General features: G+C 38.1%; 1 protein-coding gene across 2 annotated transcripts in view; it reads right to left on the reverse strand.

Annotated features, from left to right (window-relative positions):
- Positions 1 to 26,888, reverse strand: part of THSD7A (thrombospondin type 1 domain containing 7A) — a 313,292-nt gene that overhangs the window by 84,770 nt on the left and 201,634 nt on the right. For both annotated transcript variants that reach the window (XM_080663644.1, XM_080663643.1), the window contains one exon: positions 3,075 to 3,269. In XM_080663644.1, coding sequence (XP_080519770.1) covers positions 3,075 to 3,269 — 195 coding nt within the window. The remainder of the gene's footprint in view (positions 1 to 3,074; positions 3,270 to 26,888) is intronic.

Here is a 26,888-nt window from a genome sequence, read left to right on the forward strand (position 1 = left end):
CTTAGTTCATGAATTTGTCCAAAAGTTATTTCACCAGAAATTTCTATAATTTTATGTCTAAAAGCTCTGTATGTAATTTTACTAATGTGATCTTTCCCCTTAAGGTTATCACAGTAATTTTCTGATCCACAGAAAATTAGAAACATTTGTGACACATGCAAAACACTAATTCTTGTGGAATAACACAAAGACCTCCTACTTTTATTTAGAATTATGAAGGGTTATCTAATTGCAGGAAAGTATTTTAAAGTTCCTGGAAATCTAGTTCCTAAGTACTTAAAAAAAAATCTCAGAATTATAAAATGCTTGCTTTGAGGAAGATAAAATATGTGTAAGAGTCCAGCAAGTAACAGGTATTAAATAAATATTTTCTGAAGGATTCTTCATTAAATATTTCATGTAATTATACCAGATTTTGTAAGTGTTATTTACAGAGACAGATAGCAGTAGATTCCCCATTGATGTGGCTTTTCTGTGGTTACATTTTGAATTTATGCCTTTATGATTTACTATATAAACACCTATGATTTTCCAGCACAGCTTGCTTAGGATGCAGCTACTAGACTTAATTAAAAATTATGGAAGTCTCACCCTTTCACACTAAGTGGATGATACATATCTAAGAGCAGTCATAAATTTCTGCCTTTAAAGCATTTCATGACCTTTCAGTGTGAAGCATCATGTCTACAGAAATAATGATCTGGTGAGTTCTGCAAGCACGGCAAAATCTTCATCATGTGACTCATGGGGCAAAAAGTCACTCATTACTAGTCACACAGCAAGTGTCTGCGGAGTGTAATGGATTTATAGGAAGCGGGGTGACCACAGATTTAATTTTAATGAAGTTCAGGACATAATCTGAGCTGATAGAGTTTGAAGTCTGAATGTAATCTATACAAGGTTAGAGTTATTGTTTGACAACACAGATAATATAATTTTCTCTCTAAAAGGAGCTACTTTTCTATTAGGTTCCACACATACACCTTTTTTTTGGTAGCAAAAAGATACATTTAATTTAAGGTGACAGGAATAAAGTTTGGGACACTACAGAAAATTGGAAATTTTCCAATATGTTGATTTTTAAAATATATTTTTCTCCTGACTTAAGGCCAAGGAAGTTATATTTTTTGTATAGATGTTACATATACAGATAGCGAGTTGGATCAAATAAGAATACTCTCAGGTTTCATCACTGTTTCATAAACAGAGAAATAAAATAGGTAACCTGAAAACTGATCCAAAATTAAGTATTTGGGAGTATACATAGAGAAACACATGCTTACTACAAATAGAAATCACCATTTATTCTATGAATGAGAAGAGCCATTCAGCTTAATCACATTTAAATAACACATACCTACATAATCCTGAGACAGAACAAGCCTTAATGTGATTGAAGTTGATTTATTTCTGTATTTTCCTTACTCCTGTGTTCTTTTCCAGAATGACAAGATTAAGCATGACATTGTATCACCAAGTCACAAAGAGGCCAAATTAGCATTTGGATATAAGTCTGAGAAACAATTACTAAGAGCCTTCCATTTCCTGACAATGAAGCAAACACAAGTGAGGAATGAATATATCACAAAACATGTTTATGCACCCAGTAGGATGAAGTGATCAAAGAGTAATATATTTTTAAAATGAACACAATCTACATATGAGACCGTGGATCTCAGAGCCCCTGGTCAGAAAACTGAATGGTTGAAAATTCATGTAATATTCAGTCAAGCACCAGCCATGCTGATGTTTATTTTTAAATTAAGTTTATTATTGAATATATTTGCCTATTTATGAGAAGGTGGAGTATGATTTCAAAGAGAAAAATTGACTGCTGAAAGAGAGAAAAAACAATGAAACCTGACATCTGGAACTGTGGGAGCCATTTTTAGACCTTTTCACAAGTTTAATGCTTTGAACTGGAAAGAATTTGAATTATTAGGTAGGAAAAAAGGCAAAGTGAGCTCATGTTTAAAAGTCTTTCCTCTTCTATTAAAGACTAGAGGCCCGGTGCATGAAATTCATGTATGAGGGGGGATCCCTCAGCCTGGCCTGCACCCTCTCCAATCTGGGACCCCTCAGGGCATGTCTGACTGCTCTCCCCTGCTGGCCTGATAGCCCCTAACTGCTCTCTCCTGCCAGCCTGATTGCCCCTAACCGATCTCCCCTTATTGCCCCTAACTGCCTATGCCTTGGCCACCACCACCATGGCTTTTTCAGGAAGGATGTCCAGAAGATATCTGGTCTATCCATTCTAATTAGCATATTACCCTTTTATTAGTATAGATTTTATTTTAAGATTAATTTTGGGGAACAGAAGTGAAAGGAGTTTTAGAGATAAAATAGGCAGGTTTAGGGATATTTCCAGGGGGGAGGAAGGCATAGATGAGGGGTTGGAACCACCAGAAGGCATACATTCACAGAGAAAAATAAAGGGTGCCACAGGATAAGGGGAGAGGAAGACCTCCATTCACAGAAGATAAGGAAAAGCCACAGGGTATGGGGGAAAAGGAAACAAACTTTCACAGAGAATAGAGAAATGCTGAAAAATGGGACAAAGGAAAACAGATTTTCACAGGAGATAGAGAATTTTACGACTGAAGCAGGAGAGAATAAGGGGGGGGCACCATGTGGGGTTTGGGCTTTGAAGCTGATATTCTGCAAAAGAGTGACCAATGGGAAGGGAGTATCAAGAGATAACTGCAGCCTTTATAAACCTTAGCAACAAAGAGCTTAGTGGGTTATCCTCTTGGGACCCACTCCCTACCTGGGAGTCTGTATTTGCTTCCAATAAATTTCTACCCTTTTCATCTACCATCTCTTGTCCGGGGCTTCATTCTTCAAATCCATCTGGACAAGGACCCAGAAAAAAAATCACCCTTGCATCCTGCTCAGGAAAACAACTCAAAACAGAAGCAAGATGTCAGGTATGTTAACACATATAAAATCTCCTTGGATTGCTAGATTTTTGGAAGTCGATTTTTCTATAGCATCATCTTATCCAGGCAAGACAAAGAAAATGCATGCCAACTTCTGAAAGGAACCCAAGTGCCTTCTGAAGCTGGTAACCTTACCTTCTTCACCCGCATACGCCAAAATGGACCGAGATCGTATCTGTTTCCCTTCTGTGGTTTTCCCTGAGCAGGTGTGTGAGCAGGAGGACCAGGCAGACCACATGGTGAGCACACAGTCCCTTGGGCACGGGGCATAACAGGCGACAGGGATGGGGAAGATAGCATCTCTGCACAGCTGTCTGTCAACTTCTTCTCCTGGGAAAGACATCATCATCAACAATCTATCATCTATATATGTAAAAAGCCAGAGACCATAATGCCGTAACGACCGGTCGCTATTATGCCCACTACGGCCAGCGAACCGGCCAGATTGGGGGTGGGGCTGGCCGGCCAAACTCCTGCAGCCCCTCCCCCCAGCTAGCCCCACCCCGATCAAGGGTGGGGTGGCCGGCCAACCCCCATGCAGCCCTTCCCCCCAGCTGGCCCCACCCCAGATGGGCCCCCACCACCCTGATCGGCCCACAACCCAACCCCCGGGCTGGCCCTACCACTGATCACCCTCCCTACCCCAATAGGGGGCAGGGACAGCTGGCCAACTTCCTGCAGGCCCTCCCCCCAGCCAGCCCAACCCCTGATGGCCCCCACCACCCTGATTGGCCCGCAGCTCCTCCCCCCAGTCAGCTCTGCCCCCAATCAGGCCCCCCACTCTGATCAGGGGCAAGGCTTGCCAGCCAACCTCCATTGCCCCTCCTCCAGCCACTGACCCCTGATTGGCCCCCGCACCCTATTTGGGGGTGGGGCCAGCTGGCCCACCACCCACAGCCCTTCCCTGTGGCTGACCCTGCCCCCAACCACCCCCCCACCCCAATTGGGGGTGGGACCTGCCAGCCAATCGCTCTTGTCCCCTCCCCACAGCTGGCCTGGCCCTGATCGGGCCCCGATCAGGGCGTGCTGGCTGGACAACCTCCTGCTGTCTCCTCCTCCCGAAAGGCCCAGCCCTGATTCGCCCTGATTTGGGCTGGGCTGGCTGGACCACACCTGTGCATGAATTTGTGCACTGGGCCTCTAGTTTTTAAATAAATGTAAAATGAGCAATTGAAACTAGATGGGCACCAAGATAAATTAGGTTATTTCCCTTTTGTTCTTAGTTAAATATAAAGCCAAATGAGTGACCAGCCAGATGTTAAAACCACACCAGAAAAAAAATATATAAGAATATATATATTATTTATTATATAACTCTATATTATATATATATATATATCTCCTATCTAATAAAAGAGTAATATGCAAATTGACCATCACTCCATGACAAAGATGGAGGTGCCCACAGCCAATAAGGAGGGAATATGCAAATTAATGTGACAAAGATGGCGGCGCTGGGCCTCGGAGCAAAGGCAGAGGTGGTGGCCAGAGCAAAAGAGGCCCAGGTTCTGGGTGCTGGAGGGAAATCGGTGCCGGCGGGAAACAGGTGCTGGCAGCCAGGGGAAGGGAGGCCTATTCTTGCACAAATCTTCGTGCATCGGGCCTCTAGTGTGTGTGTGTGTATATATATACATATATTTACATATATATGAAGATTCATTTATGAATAACTACTAGTATCTGTCTACATATCTTCTTCTATTATATCAAGCTTAGGTATATAGAGATCAAGTACATTGTTGAAAGTATTTTTATGCTGTAGATACTTTCCCAGTAATTTTACACTTATAAGGAGCATCAATTAAATATGTTTCCCTCTTTATTTAGTTACTAGAGGCCCGGTGCATGAAATTCGTGCATGGGGGTGTGTGTCCCTCATCCCAGCCTGCACCCTCCCCAACCTGGGACCCTCTCACAATCCAGGACTGCTGGCTCCGAACTGCTAGCCTACCTGCCTTCCTGATTGCTCCTAACCACTTCTGCCTGCCAGCCTGATCACCCCCTAAAGATTCCCCTGACAGCCTGATTGATGACTAACTGCTCCCCTGCCAGCCTGATTGCCTCTAACTGCCCTCCCCTGGAGTCCTGGTCACCCCTAACTGCCCTCCCCTGCAGGCCTGGTCCCCCCAACTGCCCTCCCCTGCAGGCCTGGTCCCCCTCCCCCCCAACTGCTCTCCCCTACAGGCATGAGTTCCCCCCAACTGCCCTTCCCTGCAGGCCCGGTCGCCCCAACTTTCCTCCTCTGCTGGCCTGGTCACCCCTATCTACCCTCCCCTGCAGGTTTGATCGCCCCCAACTGCCCTCCCTTGCAGGCCTGGTCCCTCCCAACTGCCCTCCACTGCTGGCCATCTTATGGTGGCCATCTTGTGTCCACATGGGGGCAGGATCTTTGACCACATAGGAGCAGCCATCTTGTGTGTTGGAGTGATGGTCAATTTGCATATTAGTCTTTTATTAGATAGGATAGAGGCGTGGTGCACGGATGGGGGCCGGCTGGTTTGCCCTGAAGGGTGTCCTGGATCAGGGTGGGGGTTCCCTTGGGGCGTATTATTGAGTTGCTGATGTCTTTTGTATTCATCAGGAATTATCTTAAAAATTCATATTGACTTTGATAAAGTCCTTATTTATATATTTATATACTTATTGATAACATATAAATTTTTAAAAGAATGGAGATGGGAATATAATGGAGTCTCATATTTGCCTGGATCTTTCTAGAAAGCATTTTCATATAACAATCTTATCTGAACTTTAACATAACTGTAAGATATATAGTATCTTACTACCATTTGCCAACTACATGCTCTTGAGCCATTTTACCTGTTCTAAGATTCAGCTTCCTAATTTTCAAAATGGAAACTAATAATAATATTTATCTTATTGTACCATTATGTATATTAACTGAGAAAAAAATTTAAGCCAAATGACTTGCCCAGTGTCATGACTGAAAAATGCTATCTATTTTACCAATACCATGTCTACATCATCACCTTCTGTCAGTGGAAGAGTTGACCATTCTACCATACCACTGTAGGAATGGATCTGCTCCATTCTAAGCATCACTGTGTGTAAATAAACTTGAATTCATGTGCTTAATCATCCTTTTCCTAATTCTGCTCATAAATTGGCTTGCAGAAAGATATTAGCAAATACCATTGCATTTGACTTACAGAATAAGTTTGATCATTTGGTAATTTTGTATTGTCCTTTTTGTTAAAGTGCTAAGGTTGTCAGGAAATACAGAAATTCAAGGAAAAGCCATTTATGTAATTATGACTATTACATTTTCTGGTTCATGTTTTGAAAATTATTTAGAGCTGTGTTATAAATAACTTCTGGGCATTAATAAAAATTTTTAATTGAAAATTATACCGGAGAATATTTAGCTCACAGTGATAAGCAGAATTTCCAAAATGTGGGATCCTACAATGCTCCTTTAATCTCCTTTCTCTATATAAACCAAATAATTTACATCAACTTTTAAAAACTGTAAACTGAACATCTGTACACATGAGTTGCAGTCAGCAAGCCTCTCAGGCATTTTCTAGATAAAAGGTAAAACATTTCTTCTTCAAGTGCTATGAGGCAGTTACATTGAGCAATATTACAGTACTAAATGAGAGAAATTATGCTATTAAATGAAAGAAATTATACATTAGGGTCGTTCTGAGGAGTTATCAATGCAATTAACAAAGCAGTCACATTTATTATGATCTACTGGCTTATTTATTTTAACCTTAAAAGCTTATGTATACAGTGAGTTCCACATCAAACATGTCATTAGAATTCCATTACTCTGTAATAAAACACAATCCCTGTGTTGTTCTCCTCAGTCTCTCCCGCCATCACTTTAAGTATTTTGCACGTCCTAGTCTTGTCAGCCCCTCATGGAACCTTGCAGGGCTTTCTGTGGATGAGGACCCTTGGGTGGCTTTTCCTTTTGCTTTGTTCCTTTTTGTTGTTGTTCAAGTCTTGGTTACCTCACATTCTCTCTCTGAGGGAGTCTCACATTTCCAATCTGTCCTGCAAATTATCTACCAAACAGTCTGCCAGCCACACTGCTGTGAGTCCATTACACCCTCAAACGATTCCCTGTAGCTCTCCAGATCATGCATGCATTCATGTCTGTTGTGTTTTAAGACATTCCACCATCTGCCCCCACTTGACATACCTTGTCTCATCCATTTCCCATGCCCTGGTTCATTTGCAACTAGACTAGGCTCAGGGGACCTCATTGCCTAGAAAAGGATGACTTGGAGCCTTTATAAACTCTTTAGGACTAGGTTAAAAATCAATTTTAATTTTCAAAATTTCTTATTTAAAACATCTTTACTACATCTCCTTCTGCATGCCTACATTTTGGGATCTCTTTGTTATTATAAAAAATAAAAAGAAAGTAAAATTATTCTACAGATAGTTATTATAAGATCACAATGTGCAAACAATAGGATAATTGAAATAATAGGAATTTTTTTAAAATTTGTTAAATAAACCTATACTTGACTTTGGAATTTTGCCCAAATTAGAGATATTTTGCCCAAAATGACAGAGATATTACGTTTATCATATGAAACATTCATAAATAAACAGTGTAAAATGTTGTCCCATTGATGGAGACTGTGGATTGATGGGATAATTAGAAATGGCACAGTTTCTAAAAAGATATTTTGAAGGCAGTGAACTTTGAACAGAGTTTTGAGGAAGTGAAAGCTAAGTGATCAGAAATGAGAAAGAGAGAGCAGTAAAAAATGGGAGCTTGATCTATGCAGTAGGCCTTTAAAGTAAAAACTATTTCAAAGAATAATTATCATCACTCAATTTTTCTAGGACTTTCAACTCAGTTTTCTGATGACCCCCATGAAGAAACACTGAAAGTTTGGACTCTAAAGACCAGACTGAGAGCTATAGCTGAGTAAGTCATGGTCTTCCCCCTTTAATCTTCATTATAGTGGCATGTCTGCTAGCAAACAACAGGAAATTAATCCAAGAGAAAATGAAGTTTCAATGATGGGGGAAATATTATCCTATTAATTGGTCTGCTTCCATATTAAACATCACCAATGTGTTAGGAACTCCCAGCTTATTTCGTCAACAGTTGACACTTATAGGTAGTTATTCAGGGCCATCTCAGAGTTAACAATCATAAGAGTTTGTAATAAAAATGTATTCAGCTGATAGAGAAAGGGCATCATCAGCACAGCAACTGAGATAGAAAGTCTGTTAAAATCAAACAGAGCCAAGCCATGATTAGTTGAAGAAAGAAAACCTGTTGTTCTATAAAACATTTACATCTGTCCTGATGAACAAGTTGGTTAGTCTGAAATAGGCCAAAATGGAACCCAGGAACATATGTCCAAATTAAAGGACAACGTTAACAACAGTCTAGGAAAATATAAAAAAAAATTACTCTAGCTCACAGTTTTCTAAACTTGGTGGTGGTGGTGGTGGTGATGGGGGGTGTCTAAATATTTCCATCTTCAGGTCCAATCAGAGAACTAAACTACTCAATTGAATCTACAAAGCAAAATCTTAGAAATATTCATATAAAAAGAATCCCTAAGGGATGGGGGGCGGAGTCCAAAATGGTGATGTGGGAAGATTCTAACTCACTTCCTCCCACAGACACACCGAATCTATAGCTACATATAGAACAATTCCCTCTGAATACAACCTGAAAACTGGCTGAACAGCTGTTTCACATAAAAGAAGAGAAGGGCCACACTGAGCAGCAGCTCACACTCAACAGGGATCTCACGAATACAGAGCTTCTCCCCGAGGAGCAAAGAGTTGGTATCCCACATCAGACATTCCAACTCTTAAGACCTGCACCTGAGAGATGAGCACCCAAAACACCTGGCTTTGAAAACCAATGAGACAAGTGTCCATGAGACCCAGGGGTAGCAAAATGAGAACCTGTTCTTGAAAGGCTCACACACAGACTCACTTGCCCCAGGGCTGAGCGCAGAGGCAGCAGTTTGGAAAGCACCCAGACTATATGTGAGTGAGATTGACTTGCTAATCTTAAAGCATCTGCCAGAAGGGCAGGGTGCATGTCAGGGTATATGTAATTTTCTGGGGACGGAAGAGCCGACAGGTGCCATTTCTGTGCTCTCCCTCTACCTTGCTAAAGCCAGCAGATGTGAATCATCTTTGGCCCTTCCCTGCCTTGCTAAAGCTGGCAGGTGCCATCTTGCATTCTTCCTTGCCATGCTCCACAGTGCTGGTATCTCCAAGAGCAGAGCTTTCACACAAGTCTGGTGTCCTGGTCGTTTTAAGTCTGGTGCCAGTTTTTGTGGTGGCAACCTGGGAGACACCCCTTGAGTGCCTGGGTCTGTGTTCCTGGGGTCCATAGGATGGTAACAATTAGAGACAGTTTGTGACCGACTAGTGCCCCCAGGGCACCACAGATGGCAGACTGAATTACACTCCCAGCTCTATCTTAGAGCTTCAACCTGACAGGCAGGCTTTAAGTTTGCCACACATTTAAAATCTTCGGAGATGCTCTCAGGGAAAGCGGGCAGGAAAGGCCCTATTTGTGCTCTCTCTCTTTCTCTCTAACCTCAGTGTGACCTCCCGGAAAGGAGCTTGTACTCTCATTGGAGCACTGGTTTTTGCATCCGTAGCACAGGGAACACCTCAGAAACATCTGACTTGGATGTCAGCAGGGTTTAGATTGTAGCTCCATAGAGATGTAGACATTTGCATGCTTTAGAACAGGGGTGGGGAACATCAGGCCCGCGGCCACATAAGGCCCATGAAATCATTTGGTCTGGCCCTGCCAAGGTATTAAGGGTGAGTTAATTAAATGTTTGGCCAAATCAGCAGGCTGATTTTTAAGCTGATTTTGAATGGCCTGAAAATGATGTTATAAATACCCAAAATGGCCCCTGGCAGAAAAAAAAGGTTCCCACCCCTGCTTTAGAAGTTGCTGCCTGAGGATCTGGCTTCCAAGCAGTCTGAAACTAGGTGCTCACTGAGATCCATCCATCTGGAACATATGTAATAACTAGGTAAGTAAGCTTTAGGGAGGTACCAGCACCATATGGTTATGAAGATAAATGTCAAAAATATAAACCGTAAGTCAATAAAGAAAGAAGAGAAATAAATAGCACTTACACATGTGAATCTTTGCTAAAAATCAGCTTCAATTCTAAGGAAACAATAATAACATTCACTTAGAAACTGACAGCACTTTTATTCCCCAATTCTATAGTAGTTGCTAAACTGTATTAGTGAAGACAACATAAAACTAATTTGAGTACTTTCTAGTGGAAAACTCTATCTTCTAGCATGGTGTACCAAGATAATGCTCGCATAAAAGCCCTTTAAAAAATCAAAACCACTACTGAACTAGAGAAATCTTAAAAAATGTTTGGTTTATATGTACATACGAAAAATGGAACAGAGTTTGCCTATAAGATCAAACCAGGAGAGAAAGCGAAGGCAGAGTGAGTTCCATAGCTAATATGCTAATAGGATTTTTGAAGTCTTTACCCTGCGGGAAGGAATAATAAGCTACTCTGCTTGGATTTGGATGGACTTACAAAGCTGGAGGGGGCTACGGATGAATGAGATGAAATACACAGAATCAAAATAACAGGGGTTTAGGTGTTGACATTTTTAGACAAGTTAAGTTACTGGCAAGTCAATGCAAAAATAACAATAGAGACCCAAGCAGGGAAATCTTCTGAGCTATTCTTTAACATCATACATTTTTCAAGTGATCAATTCTACAATAAGTCAGAAGTATAAAGAAATGCTATGTTCATATGTGAATACCATGCTTCTGATTTTCCGTCTGAGAGACATGAACATAAAATCACAATCTGGAACTAATCCTTGCTAATATTTATGGACACTTCAGTGTGATGGGAACTAAGTTCTTTACAGGTTTTAATTGATGTAATTCTCAACAATCCTATGAGGTTGACAGATTATTACTAGTATACTCATATTCTAGAGAAGGATACTAAGGCATCAAAATCAGCCTGGTTGGCGTGGCTCACTGGTTGAATGTTGACCTATAAACCAGGAGGTCAAAGTTCGATTCTTGGTCAGGACACATGCCTGGGTTGTGGGCTTAATCCCTAGTGTGGGGCATGTAGGAGTCAGCTGATCGATTATTCTCTCTTATCATTGACTAGAGGCCCAGTGCACGAAATTCATGGATGGAAAGGGGGGTCCCCTCAGCCCAGCCTGCACCCTCTCCAATCCGGGACCCCTTGGGGGATGTCCGACTGCCGGTTTAGGCCCAGGATTGAATCCTGGACTGCTGGCTCTTAATAGCTCACCTGCCTGCCTGCCTGGTCACCCCTAACTGCCCCCCCCCCTGCCAGCCTAATCGCCTCCAACTGCACCCCCACAGGCCTGGTCGCCCTTAACTGCCCCCCCCCCCCACTGGCCTGGCCTCCCCTAACTGCCCCCCCCTCCTGCCGGCCTGGTCACCTCTTACTGCCTCCCCTACCAGCCTGGTCACCCCCAACTGCCCCCCCTGCCAGCCTGGTTGCCCCACACAACCTGCTTGTTCAGTCATTTGGTCATCCCTCACTAACCCCCCTGCCGGTTTGGTCATAGGCAGCCGTCTTGTGAGGGTGTGATGGTCAATTTGCATATTACCTCTTTATTATATAGGATGTTTCTTTCTCTCCCTCTCTGAAATCAATAAAAATATATTTAAAATTTTTTTTAAATATATTTTTATTGATTTCAGAGAGGGAGAGAAAGAAACATGCCCAATGTTACACTGTGCTGTCTTACAATTTGAGTGAACTAATTTAGTTACCTATCCTTTCTTGTGATTCTCCAATAGGACACTGTTGTTTGCATATAATCACAGAAATCACAGGAAAAGGAAGATATGGGAGACATCTAGTTTAAGAATTATGAAATAAGGCCCAGAGAAAATACTTGCCCAAGGTCATAACACAAGTTAACGATATAGTTGGGTTTCTAGTATTCATTCAGTGACCATATGGAACTGAGCTTTAGAGATGCAACACTTGTTATTTTCTCATAGATGATGCTATTACAGAGATTACATATGTACCTCACAGCATTAGGCTCAATTATCTGATGCACCAAGAAAACAAAAATAAATTACACTTTTCCCAATGGCAACATTCCTCTGCTATGTAAACTGCTTACAATAATCTTGAGAAGCAGGAAATACTATCTCATTTTAATAAGTGACAAAACTGCACACATCAAATATAAAAGCAGCAATTTCACTCCAATATGTATGGGGTTATAAACACCCAATGGGATTCTTCTTGAAAGTGAAACAAAACGATCGAAGACTTTCAGCCAACTAAGAGTAGACCCAAAGTCAACAACCTGGTAGTAGGAAAGATACAATGTTCTTGGCCTGATAAAGTAATTGAACCTATACAAATAAAAGAACTGAAGCTAAACAATTTGGAGACTTTATTACAGAAGTCAATATAGAAACCATGGATCTAGAAATTGACATAAATCAATAAGCTAATTTTAATGGGTATATATCTACTGAGATAGGCAAGATGTTTTGGCACATCTCCCAAATTTAAAATTAATGGTACTGATAATAATTCACCCCATTCCATTTCCCCAGGGGACATTAGAAATAAGGTTGTTCCTGAGGAATCAGTTCAATCAAAGTCAACCCCAGTTCAGCATTGTTTCAAAGATAGCATGGACACCACGGATCATCCGTTTGGTAAACACTTTTTGTAGCGCAATGCGCTGCCAATAATCTGTAGTACTTAATTAGCATGTCCCACCCAGAAAACGTTTTTCTTAAGGATAACTATCTAGGTAAACTATTAAATTCTTGTACATTTGAGGCAACCAGTCAGAGACTGCAGAGATGTAGGTATATTTCAGGAACTCCCAACTGCTGAACTCAACTGTGGCCATCATGTTCTCATCACATTCAGTGGGTGGATTTGACAGGAATAGGAAAATTCTTAAATTTATGAAGCTTTAGATGATAACAAAATTCAATTATGCTTTGAAAGGAGGTAGAACTTAGTGTCCTCAATACGAGAGGATTAAAATTCTTTGATAAAGGCAAATAATAATTAAAAATGTGTAGCTCATTTCATCAGTTGTCCTAATGCTTCTCTCTGAAATGTCTTACAAATTCATGATTCCTAATTCCAAGCATCCATTTATAATATGTGATATAAGACTTAAATGATTTAGGTATTTAAAAGAACTCAGGCCTGGCCTATGTGGCTCAGTGGTTGAGCATTGAGCCATGAACCAGGAGGTTGAGGTTCAATTCCTCATCAGGGCACAAATCTTGGTTGTGTGCTCAATCCCCAATTGGGGGGGGGGGGCATGCAGGAGATAGCTGATCAATGATTCTCTTTCATCATTGATGTTTCTATCTCTCTCTTCCTCTCCCTTCCTCTCTCTGAAATCAATAAAAAACATATTTTTTAAAAAACGGAACTCAGGTACTACTTATGTTTCCAAAAACTAACGGTAACTTTGCAAAGAAACATTTTTTTTAATTCAAAAGAGTTGAGAAGAACAATTAGAGAGAAGGCAAAGTAACTCTTTCAATTGAATTGGGAATAAAAGTTCTGCCAGGGACAAAGCCATTAAAATTAAAAGCAGGTATTTTGAACATACATTTAAGGCCAATAACTAAATACACTAGAAAATTTGTATAATTAAATGAATAGACATAGATGGACTCAGGGAGAATCACCTTTTCCATTAGAGTGAAAAAAGGAATTCGCATAATATTGATGTGTTTAGTGAATGAGGCTATGGAAAAGTTTTTATAATTAAGAGTGAATTAAGGATTTTAAATAATTAGGAAATGAAGCATGCTAATTGAATGCCATTTGTGAAGTTATTGAATTACTGGCATATGCATTATAGCTGGAAATTTGTATATCTGTAGGGCTCATTATCTAGTTTCTTTCTAGTAGTGACTTGGCAGGATAAGAATCTGAAATTATGCAGTGCAGAATCTAAGAGTGCTTTACAAAGAGTACCTGGTTTTAAAAGAACTTCTCAAGCAAATTAAATAAACCTTTATGGCAATAATAGTCATAATGAGGTCTTGGAGCGATGGCATAGTTCCTGAGGCAGGATGAAAGTAGAGTTATCAACACATACAAATAATTTAACTTCACCAAGGGACACTATGAAATACAAGCATTGTGATGTTTTTATTTTTTTTTAAGTTTTTCTGTTAACTAAGCATTTTTCTAGCCAAGAGAGTACATTTTTTTCTACTAGCTATGAGGACTCTACTTGATTTATATGGCTACTGTTGTATTTGGCTCATTTGTACCCTGATCATTTTGTTACTGATTCGGCCACTTTCTAGGTTCCGCTTCCACTCTGGCTCTTCTCCCCTCGGCAGCCAGAACAATGTTCTGAAGACATAATTCCGATTCCATTGGTCCTCTGCTGAAATCTTCCAGTGGTTCCCATTACAGCACAATTATTTCCCAAGTCCTGAAAGGCCCTGTGATGTGCTGGTTCTTTTTTTTTAATATTTTTTTAAAAATATATTTTATTGATTTTTTTACAGAGAGGAAGGGAGAGGGATAGAAAGTTAGAAACATCGATCAGCCGCCTCCTGCACACCCCCTACTGGGGATGTGCCTGCAACCAAGGTACATGCCCTTGACCAGAATCAAACTTGGGACCCTTCAGTCCACAGGTTGACGCTCTATCCACTGAGCCAAACCAGTTTCGGCGATGTGCTGGTTCTTGACACCTCCACCCTCTTCTTGCTGCTTCATCTGCTGCATTAAATGTGGAAAAAATGATGTGCTATGGCAAAAAAAAAATAATGATTACAAAAAATTCACTTAGAAAATCACTCCGGAGAGGAGCTTAGTAGGAGCCAGCGGGATGAATTCATGAGGGTCCAGGGAGCCTTCATTCTATTGGTAACGTTCTGCTTATGTAATTGGATAATGTTTTAATTAAGGCTTATTTTATCTTTGTGCTTTATGGCATTAAACATGCATGAAATATATTTTATATGCATCAAATATTTTACAAAAAATTTAAACAGGTGAGCAGTATAATTATTTGGTAAAATTTAAAAAAATACTAAATGTACTTAAATAGATTACTTGGTCTCTCTCCTCTAGATTATTATTTTTTCTTTTAAAAGAATATAGGGACATTTGGCAGAGGTTGAATGGAGGCTCCAAAACTAAGAATCATCAATATTTGTGGGGGATCTCAGCCTCCAGTAACAACGACTTCTGTTAGTCCATTCCTCATCTACCAGGAAGGAAACATTCATCCAATCCTGAACAGACCAGCTGCTTCATAGTTATACACATTCAAAACTGGTTTTTGTTTATTGCTTTAAATGGTAAAATAAGTGATAAATAAAATTTTAAAAACACTAGCAACAGAGAAAAACTTATATATGAACAGCAATCGCATTAGGAAGCCCATTAGAAAATATTAAATATTAAAACATATGCCTTCAACTGAAATTGGACAAATGTTGCTATGATTTTAGTTCCTTTTGAACCCTGAAATTTATTTGTTTGATTCTATATCAGCCACGTTGGCCTCAAAATATCAAAATTAGTTCCTGGGGTTTGCAATATTTTAACCTAGCCACTACTCCAACAAGGTTAGCATCAGACAATCATAGGAGATGATGACGGCAAACTGACCCTATTTTTTGCCTGTTATCTATTTAATATATCTCTTTTTGACCTCTGGCAGTTTTCATCTTGACTTAAAACTATTCATTCTACCTTTTAGTTGAAAAAAGAGAATTCCACTCTGACCCTGTAAACGTGCAAGACAATATAATAATCCAGAGTGCCATAAATCAGCACAAGTAAATAAGATGTATGTACTTCATATGAAAATTTCACTTATGATACACTAGTCATAAAAACAAATTATTGCCATTGCATTTAGATGGATTCATGACCAGATATTGAGTTGTCATTGCAAAATAATTAAAACTTCAGGGATCTTGCCCATTGTTTTCAGAGATGAATAAACTGAGTGTGTGATAGGAAAAAAGGCTCGTCCTATGTTTCAGTGTAAGTAACGGAACATAGGATTAGCATTCAGGTCTCTTTATTCATATTTTAGTAGTCTTTCCAGTACACCTCTGGCAATGATTTGCATACATAATATCTTAGTTGTATTATTCAGGGATGTAATCTCACAAGCTGTTGAGAAGAAAGGAGTACTGTTTTGGCTAAATGAGTTGAAACTTCATAACTGTGACTGGCCAAAACCCATTAACAGTCTGTCAAAATACTTTAACAGTATCAATCATGATTTAGACTTTTAGAGGATACTGTGAGTGAATCGGTAGTGGATAAAAGCTGTTTAAACTACATACATTGAGAACTCTTGGTTCTGGTCATTATTTTAAAGTCATTTGCCAATTCCCCTTCCTAATTAGAAACATCTAAGAGTTATTATTCGTACACACTGTTATTTTAAGCTGTATTTTAGCTATAATAAAGTATAATACTTAATTTGTAATTTAATGAACTTACTGAAAACATTTTCAAACCCAACAGTCAAGGTAATTATATTCATAAAAATACATACATCCATTAAATACACTCATAAAATAAGAAAATTTAAATGAGTTCATTGACCCATTTCTTGAAATCAGAAAGGCAGAATGGAAGATAAGTAGGGTTGTTGATTAGGCCTTGCTAATGTCACTGTAATCTAGAAATGACAGTGTAAGAATTGATTAATGACTCCAGATGACCTACTACTGTTTGTTAGCTCTTCCAGAGAAGAAATTATAAAAAGTATACTTTTTGATATAATATAGCCACTCCCCCCACCTTCCTATAAAATGAGGCTCTGCAAGACAACTGACCTTGCCCATGTGCAGAGATAACCTTGTCTGTCTAGGTGGCAAGGCCAATTCCTGCTTCAGGGTGAAATGCTAAAAATAATATTTTGGTTATAAATTCTTAATTATCTTTAAAACTGTTTTTCTCTTTTTTCTTAAAAGTCTCTACATGTTGCAAAGGGATAAAAAAAGAGAAAGCAATAGTGTATTTTCCCCATCCAAATAATTATTTTTGGATATAACTGTATTGCCTTCTGTCACATTTACAGTTGAAGCAGAGGAAACAAATCAACTGAATGGCCAAATAGCAGAACGACCATTGGATGACCATCCGGGACCACACGCTATGACACTCACTGGTGCCAGGCCAGCCAAGGCGGGTGCGATGCAATTGGTTGTGTGCCCGGCCATCTCCCCATGATCACCCCACAGAGAGAGGCCTAGGTCACCAGCTGGCGGGTGATCAATAAGGGGAGGGGGTCCATGATCACTCCAAAGAGGGAGGCCCAGGCCACCAACAGGCGGGCTGCAGCGGGTGGGCGGGGCTTAGGTCCTGGATGCCGGAGGGGAGCTGGTGCCGGCAGCCGGGGGAAGGAAGGCCTACTATTGCCTGATTTTTGTGCATGGGACCTCTAGTCCTGTCTAATAAAGAGGGCGCAAAGATGGTGGCACCCACAGGCAATAAGGAGGGAATATGCTAATTGACTGCCACGCCCTCAAAGATGGCAGTGCCCACAGGCACAAGATGGCGGCGCCCAGTCCCCTCAGCCCCCCAGGGCCATCCCAAGGCACAGGCAAGTCTCGGATGGCAGCTGCTCAGCTGCCCAGGGCTGCCTGAGGCTCAGGTATCCTAGGGTAGAACTCTTTGAGGTCCCATACCAGGCTTACACTGCTGGCAGTGGCAGCAGCAGAGGTGTGATGGGGCATCACCTTCCCCTGATCGCCGGGTCACCTCCAACCCCTGAGGGCTCCTGGACTGTGAGGGGGGCAGGCCGGGCTGAGGGACCCCCTCTCTAGTGCATGAATTTTCATGCACCGGGCCTCTAGTTTCTATATAATTAAAAAAATCAGAAAACTACATTTTAAAACCTACTATATATTAAGATAGGAAAAAATTAGTTTTCCCTCTTAAGTCATAGCTATGTCATTAAAAATATATGCACTGAGTATAACAAAGTCAAGCTATAAAGTAAAAAAATAAGCACAAGTGAATCAGATAAGAGAAAAAGAAGATCTCAACATGTAATATTTTGGTGTGAGCTCTTAATTGCCATTTTAACTCATGTCCTTTTTAGGGCCTTCTATTGATCTGAGCTGTCAGGAGACACCTACACTATTTTAAACACAACTTCATAAATGTTTTGTATAGAAAGCACATTGTAAAAATGCACATAATGAGACACATAGAAGAGAATGCTGTAGTAAGTTTACTTTTCTGATACTTTATGAAAACTGGCAGATATATCATCTCCATATGCTAATCTCTTCCATCTAGAATCAGATTCTCTTCAGGGAAATTCAACATTAGCAACTGAATACTGATAAAGAAAAACTGTTCAGTCTTAAGTTCTTTAAGACCTAAAAATGTATTAAGTATTATTCTTTTTTATATGTAACTAGAGGCCCAGCATGCAAAATCGCGTGAGACCTAGACCCGCCGCACCGTGAGACCCATCAATTCACCCCCTGGTGACCAGTCATTTGGTGGTTCCGGCACTATGGTGTTACAGCCGCTGGCCTTTTTAATATAGATCGGATATTATTTGCTAATTTTTATTTAGGATTTTGCATCTAATTTTTAAATCCAATTTTCAAATAAGTTGAAAAGTGTGCCTTATTTTTTATTCTCTCAAAATTTTAGATAAAATTGGCAGTATTTGTTAGTGAAGTGATCTGAGTCTATAGTTTTCTTTGTGGGGAGATAATTTATTTTGAATTCAGTTTCAATGAATTATATTTTTCTGGAAATTGTTCATCTAAGTTTTAAAATGGATTGGCATGAAGTTGTTAATTTTACCTTTTACTATTTTTTGATGTCTTTAAACATTTTTCCTTCCTATTATTTTGAGTTTATATTTCTATGCTATTTTTTAAGTGCATGGGAAGAATACTTCACTCATTGAATTTTTTCAGTATTCCTTTACTTCTAAGATAGCCTATAAAACTGTATATTTCTCTTTCTACATGGCTTTAGCTGCATCTTGTAAGTTTTGATATGTTATATTTACATTATAATCAATTTTAAATATCTTCTACTTTCCATTTTGATTTTTTTCTTTGATCCATGCATTACTTGAAAAATTGCTTCTTAATTTCCACACATATGAAGAATTTATATTTTTATACTGATTTCTAGTTCAATAGTATTATGTTTAGAAAACATTCTGGAAGATTTGAAACCTTTTACATCTATGAAGACTTGTCCCATAATGGTTAAAGATTTCATATTTACTGAGAAGAGTTTCTGTGATTGTTGGATGTGGTATTCTTAGCTCATATATATTAATTGTGCTTTTCAACTCTGTTACCCTTACTGATTTTGGTGTGGTTGTTCTATTCATTAATGATAGTGGTCTACTGGAATGCCACATAATATTTACATACTTGTATCTTGCAACCCTGGACAAGTTAATCCAATTTTCATGGTTGAAGTGATTTGAAGTTGGACTTCAGACTTTGTGTGTATTGGTCTATTTTTTTTAAATTCTTTTCATTTATCCTAGGGTAGAACTCTTTGAGGTCCCACAACAAAGACCAATGAGTTAACTGAGGCACTCTTTGGTGGGATCTGACTTCTAATTTTTGTCCTCATCTCACTATGAAGCTATTAAAAGCTGGGCTAATCTTCTCAGGCTTGTAGCCACCCCTTTTGTAGTTTCAGATATTCGCAGAGCTAAAATGCTTCAAATACCAAACTTGTATTTTTGTTATTATTCTCTTATCTTTGACCTATAATTCTTTACTTCCTTATTAGTTATCCATGATTTCTATAAATATGTTTTCCCACCCTTTCTAATTTTTCTTAGAAGTAGAGTTAGTCCTAATTATTACTTTGCCATTACTGGTAGTGGAAATGTTGCTAGCTGTGACTTTAGTAAGCTTAACCTGAGTCTCAATTCACTATTCTATAAAACAGAAATATATCACTCCCTTTAAGCTTTTCTAGTGTATAATTTGCACATAGTAGTAACTCAGACAAGAATTATATTTGGCTTCATCCAAACTTTCTTTACTTAGAGATGTGATCTAGTCTGGTAGCTTTATATATCTTTATACACTTGATAAGTCATACTCTTTTCCTGGTGTCTCTTTTGATGCTCTATTTCATATTCATCATTTGCTGGTTGCTTTCAACTGGCTTATCCTAAAGGGTAATGTGCAAATTGACCCTAATAGCGGAACAACCAGATGACTGCTCAACCAGTCACTATGAGGCGCACTGACCACCTCTTGGTCCCTTTCCCCGGCTGGCAGGCTCCCATCACCTGATGGCGAATGGGGAACCAAGGGTGGGTGGTGGAGGATGTGGACAGCACCAGGCCAAGGCCCCTGCCCCGCTTGTCACCCCACACACAGAGGGTGATCCACGGCGGGGGTGGGGCCGACCTCTCGGTCCCTCCCCCTGGCCAGCAGGCTCTGATCACCCGATGGCAAATGGGGAAGCAGGGGTGGGTGGCGTTGGGGGCGGGGGCAGCTGCAGGCAACTAGAGAAGATGGTCCTGATTGCAGGCCACGCCTAGGGACTGTACCCATGTACGAATTTTGTGCTCCGGACCTTTAGTACTCATATAAAAACTAATATCTCATGTAAAAACTAATTCATCTAAACAACCTTTCTTCTCAAAGTCATCTACTCCTGTGAGTTTAGATAAATGTCTTCATGTTATGTTGTTTCTTTAATTTTACTCAGTCCCCAAATCTTGAAGACAAGATTTCTCAAATTTATTCAATTGCAAAGATCTGATTAGTCCTAAAAATGTCACTCACCTATACTCTTTTAGCTCCAGTGTGAATCTTGTGAAATTTAGCCCCATATCTTTGGAGTAGTTTAAATGTCTCCTAATTCCTCTCTCTACTTCCAGATGTTCATATATTCCTTCTATGTTATAGCCTATAAGGTAATACAGTAGTTTTAATATAGCATTTGATAGTACTAATATACTTTTCCCCAAAAACCTTCAAATAAATCTGGTACATTCAAGAATAAATTCCAAGCCATTAGGTGGCATACAGCCTTTCTATAATTGTATGTTATTAACTCTCCCTTCAAATTATCTCCAAACTACTTTCAGATGAAACTTCCACCACTCTGTACATATCAGTGTATTTACTCCTCCAAAATGCATATGATCCTCCTCTTGTCTTTTTTCATCAACTTATGTATTTTCTCCCCAACATAGACCCCTTCTTCCTTCTCTCAACTTTATTGAATCCTTCACACCATAAAATGCTGAGTCAACCTGACCACCTCTGTGAACTCTTCCTGATCATTAGAGCTGGAAGTAATCCCTAACTTTTTCTGAAAATCTGTAACATCCATGGGGATGCAATATGATGCTTTCAGAGACTGCAGATGTTAGAGTCAAATGGAGATGAGATTTAAATTACTTTCCAGATGCACAAGCTTGAGGAAGTTACTAGTTTCTTGTCTGCAAAATGGAATTAAGCCTAGCTGGCATGGCTCAGTGTTTGAGCATTGACCTATGAACCAGGAGATCATGGTTCGATTCCCAGTCAGGGTATATGCCTGGGTTGTAGGCTTGATCCCTAGTGGGGGGCATGCAGGAGGCAGCTATGATTCTCTAGCATCATTGATGTTTCTATCTCTCTCTCCCTCTCCCTTCCTCTCTGAAATCAATAAAAATATATTTTAAAAAGAAGTTAATACTAACTTGTTTGGAGGGCTCTTATAAAAATTAGATATGCTAGATATAATAGCTGAACACAGTATAAAGAGCTTAGTAAATAGTTGCTCAAATAAGTGGTAAGTATGACTTCTATCATTATTAACAGTATGACTCATTTAACCTTAATCATGAGAGATTTTTATTGTTAATTATCTTTTATGAATATAGTCTATATATGCCATTGGAAAATAAAACACTTCAGACTAAGAACCATGAATATGCCTTTACATAATGTGAAAACAACAAGTGCTTGAAATGTTTGTTGATTGATATCATATTTACATGAGTTCATAATATTTTTAGAAATAGACTTGCTGAATATTATTTTATGTTAGTAAAAGAGATTACAATTGTAAAAAAATCTTCCAGTTTTGGTATAATCTGAACCATTCCAGCACTCATTTATGAAGGCAGTTACTGAAAAAACTATAAAATCAGTGAACACAGCATATTGATTGTGCTTAACAACAGAATCCTTCTTCTGTTGAATAATCCAATCAAATGTCATTTTTGCATGAGAGAAAAAGTAAGTTTGATGACAAGCAAAAATCTTGGGTGGAGGGAGAATCAATTTTAGTCATGGAAACAAGAGCAATCAATATTCAGACCAGTCTACAAATACACTGAGGGGGCTTATAGGAAATCAGAATGCTGACTGCAGTATTAAAACAAAATAAAACAAAACAAACAAACAAAAAACCCTACAAATACTGCTTTCCAAAATGTCATTTACAATTTCTCTCTTTTTAGAGAATTTTCAAAACATCACCAATCAATCTGATTTGAGAAACAGTGATAATTATTAAAATACTACACATTCAGAAATTTCATACATCTGAACACATTCAGAGACAGACACACACACACACAGAGTCAAGTATAGAAAAGAGTATTCAACCTGAGCTGTCCATTAATAGTACTACTTTCTGTTCTGATTACAAAATATCATCTAGGTTACCTTCCAGTCTTTTAGATCTTTAAAGAGTGAAATATGACAACTACGTTTACATAGCCTTATATTTTCAAAGATCTCTCTATGCAAACACTAATTTTTAAAAATTTATTTGCTAACTGGCCAAGTGTGATCTCTGAAATAGAACTCTCCAAAGACACTGAGACCACCAGCTTAGGGCATTGAGATAGAGCCACGTGCTTAAAAGGGGTTCAATAGTACTATGCTTCCTTTGTATGACTTTTCTTCAAATGACTGATTGGAGGGTCAGAGGAAAAGAGGGTTGCCACACAGCGTGTATAGTCAATCACTATCTTCTGAGTGGTTTACTTTAGAATTTGTAAGGCAGATGTCTGGAAATGGGAATTCAATACATTAATTAATTCATATGTCATCTTGTTCCAAAAATGTTTTAATGGAGTTTGCAACACCCAAGGGTGAGCTAATGATAATTTTTAAAATATGAGAAAATTTTATTTTAAAAGTAGATACATGAGAGAAATAAGGTTAACATGAATATATATGGAGCCCATATATTGGTTACAGGGCCTCTTAGTATTAGTTCTAAGCTTTTTAGCAATCAGCACATAGGAGAATTAATTACAGATTCATCTTGTGATAGGACAATTTTCAGAAGAGGTAAAACTGTTCTTGATTTAAAAACATAAGAAATTGTAAATTTCTTCCTACAATTTTTATAAAGGAGATAATACATAATGTAATGCATAAGCGTGACTACAACAACCTGAACGTGCCTGTTGAGATAGTGCCTTCAATATAGGCACTCCTGTGTGAAACAACTTAATGTATAGGCAATTGTATAGAGAAACTTACCATATATTTTCCTATGTAAAAAGGAATTACACCTGATCATTATTTTCTAAACAGATTTCTTAAGCCCTTTTTGATACACGGTTGAGAGAGATTTATATTAGTGCTAAAATTTTAGAGTTTTTAAGGTCTTTATTTCTAAAATTATTGGGTATTACCAAAATTATGGAAAGGAGAATTAGGGCCTGACAAAGATTTTGATAGCTGTCTTCCATGATTCTGATGGGGAAAAACTCAACTGAAGGAGAGTAATAAGTAGGTGGAGCTATTTGCCAGAGGTCATTTGTAATAACATATTCATATTCTCTGTTATTATCAGGACAGAATTTCTAGTTAGAAACCCAGAGTCAGAGCCTGCTTTCTCCATTATCTTTTAAAAATCCATATTTGCCCACAGACCAATAGGCAAATGCCCAGCTGAAGTAGGTCACTTAACCTAAATAGGAACTAGTAGAAATCAATATTATTTGAAATGTTCTCTAGGTAAATATGTAATCTCATTGGTTTATACAAGTTTTCTTTCACACACTCTCATCCTTATAGATGAGACTTAACACTTACATACTGTTAAATACTGTTTTTAAGTATTTTTCTCATTTATCCATGGGCTTTGCTTTTTTTGTTTAATCGTTTCTATTTTTTGATTGCTACCATATAAGATGATCTGAGACAAAACCTGCAACTGACAATTAAAGAATTTTGTTCTTATTAGGGAATCGTATATCAGTATAAGTAAATTATTGTAAATAGAAGATAAAATAATGATCACTGTAATGCTAAAACATCAAATATAAGAACTAGATTACATCAAGGCTATGAAAACAGTAACACATTTTTTTTAAAGTATCTATCAGCCCATTGTTTTAACTTTTCTTAGGGTAAGAAATTTACTGTGGTAATGTTTGTTGGTTTCCACCATAATATGAAAGTTCTTGGAAAATATCAATACATACCACACATTTAAACAAAATATCATTATGTGCATACAATATTTTTCTTTTCTTAATCATTCACTGTCCCTTATTCAATTCGCTGTCCTACTGTCTCATTCACCGGAGAATCTGCAGTAGGTCTATTAAGGCATTTTACATATTTCTGTAGAATTTTAATGCCAAGACAATAAAGAGATTATTATGGTTGAAAAACTCAGATTAACTCTTTCAATACCCAAACTACAAAGAAAAGTTACAGAAAAAAATGGTGCTTTATTTGTAGGAACACAAATTTAAAAAAAAGACATTTTCATAAGACCTAAGGCTAGCTAACACATACTTTTCAGTTGTGTGTTGATTTTGCACCTGATGAATGATTCAAAAAGTTTAATGAAATATATAAATCTATGCAGTAGCAGTGTCATTACTAAAAACTTGGCTTTCCCATCCCTGATCTCTGAAAATATGGCTTTACATTAATATACCGACTTTTGCTTTTAGAAAATGATTGCTAAATGAGAAACAGAGGATCTATAAAAAGGAACAATCATATCTCCCCCTATCTTTGAGAGTTTCTTTGTTCTATATAACAAAATTTTCAAATCTCTATTACAACAAATAAAGGAAAACACTATAAATAATAGAAGGATACACCAAGCTTCTAGATGGAAAGAGTATAAATCACAAAGACATCAGTTTTTCCTAAATTCACTTAAGATTCCCAGAATCCAAGTCAACAATTACAAAATAAAGTGAATTTGCAACTTGGGCAAATGACTAATCAGTGAATTTTTATAAGTTTGGAAAAAAGAAGAATGGCTTTACTAAATATTAAAATAGATGACTAAACTATGGAATATTGATCTAGTTTTGATGAAATAATAGAATAGACAGGACTACCAGAAGTCAGTAGACCAAATTACATGTATAGTCCTATTATGTAGTAGTTATTAGAACTAGTACATTTTACCTATACAAAGATATTTTATTGTTCTCTACTGTTTCTTGTAGTTCTTAAGGTCTTCTTTATTGGCTTATTCATTCTTACTCCTTTAGTACATGCTGTATACAATCTTTTTTTCTATAAGAATCCACATTTTGAGTATTATTCCTTAGAACAGATTACTAAAAGTAGTATAGATTAACATAATTGATTAACATATTGGAGATTTATAACATACTAGTATATTGTTAAACAATATTCTAAATACCACAATAATTTAAAACTCCTCCTCTTCTGCGTAAGAGTTTCTATTTCCTATCACTGGGTGCTCTTTTTATTGACTTTATAGATAGGGGAAAATAGATACTCTCATTAGTTTGCATTATTTGTTGTCTGTTTCTATGAGCTTTTTTTTTCTTTGCTTAATAATTTTACCTTTTTCACCCAGCCACCCAGCCCCCTCTCCTCTGACAGCTGTCAGTCTGTTCTCTGCATTTATGAGTTTGTTTCTATTTTGTTAGTTTATTTTGTTAATTTGATTCCACATATAAATGAGATCATGTGATAGTGATACTTGTCTTTCTCTGACTGGCTTATTTCACTTAGCATAATACTCTCCAGGTCGATCCACGCTATCGAAAAAGGTAAGACATCTTTCTTTTTATGGCTGAGTAGTATTCCACTGTGTAAATGTACCACAGCTGTTTTTATACACTCATCTACTGATATGCCTAACCCCCAGAAAACGGAGCTCTAAACAGCCTGAATGGCTCTTGAACGCTGTATTTCTCATCTTACAAAAGTGGTCAATCAAACCAGAATAATGGGGACCACTCTACTTCAAAAGAATTACTGCCATTCTCTTCTATAAGTAAGGTGAAGGCGGAAAGGAACAAAGAATTACTTAATTCTGAATGTATGGTCAATGCATACCCCCAAATCAACATTAAATACCATTTTGAAAGAGTTCCAAAACAAAGAAATGCTCTTTTTCCTGAGTTTAACTAAATGATTATCGGGTTATCTTAAAAGAAACAGCAGCAACCAGCCCTGATGTTCTTTATTCTAGCCTGAGATAAACAGTTCCATATTCGGGACATGAAAGCTATATTCTTCATGCACATTATTACGTTGTTCACATTGATATTAACCTTTCTATTGACCAAAGCTACACGTTAAGCTACCAGTAAATCCATTTTAAAAGGCTTTAATCAAGTTAGAATAGGAGAATATTACTGTGAATGAAGGTGAAGGATACTTTTATGACTCAGATGCAACTCTGATTTATTGTTTTCCCCCAACTGCAATCAATAGACCATGGCTGAGTATAGTTCACCTACACAGTACCATCTACCCTGTTAAGAAACAACATTATAAATGAATGTATTAAAAAACCATTAAATGCATAAATATAATATTCTTCATATCAAATTAAAACTATAAGAATCAATTTTAAACTTAAAAATGAAATAATAATGAACATTTTAATCACGGTTAGTAATGGTATAGATCAATTCCAGGCACGTGAAACTTAAACAACCTATTACTTGTAAATAACAAAATTAAAGCAATTA

Source organism: Plecotus auritus (assembly GCF_963455305.1).
Source record: "Plecotus auritus genome assembly, chromosome: 4".
In the NCBI taxonomy this organism is placed as follows: Eukaryota; Metazoa; Chordata; class Mammalia; order Chiroptera; family Vespertilionidae; genus Plecotus; species Plecotus auritus.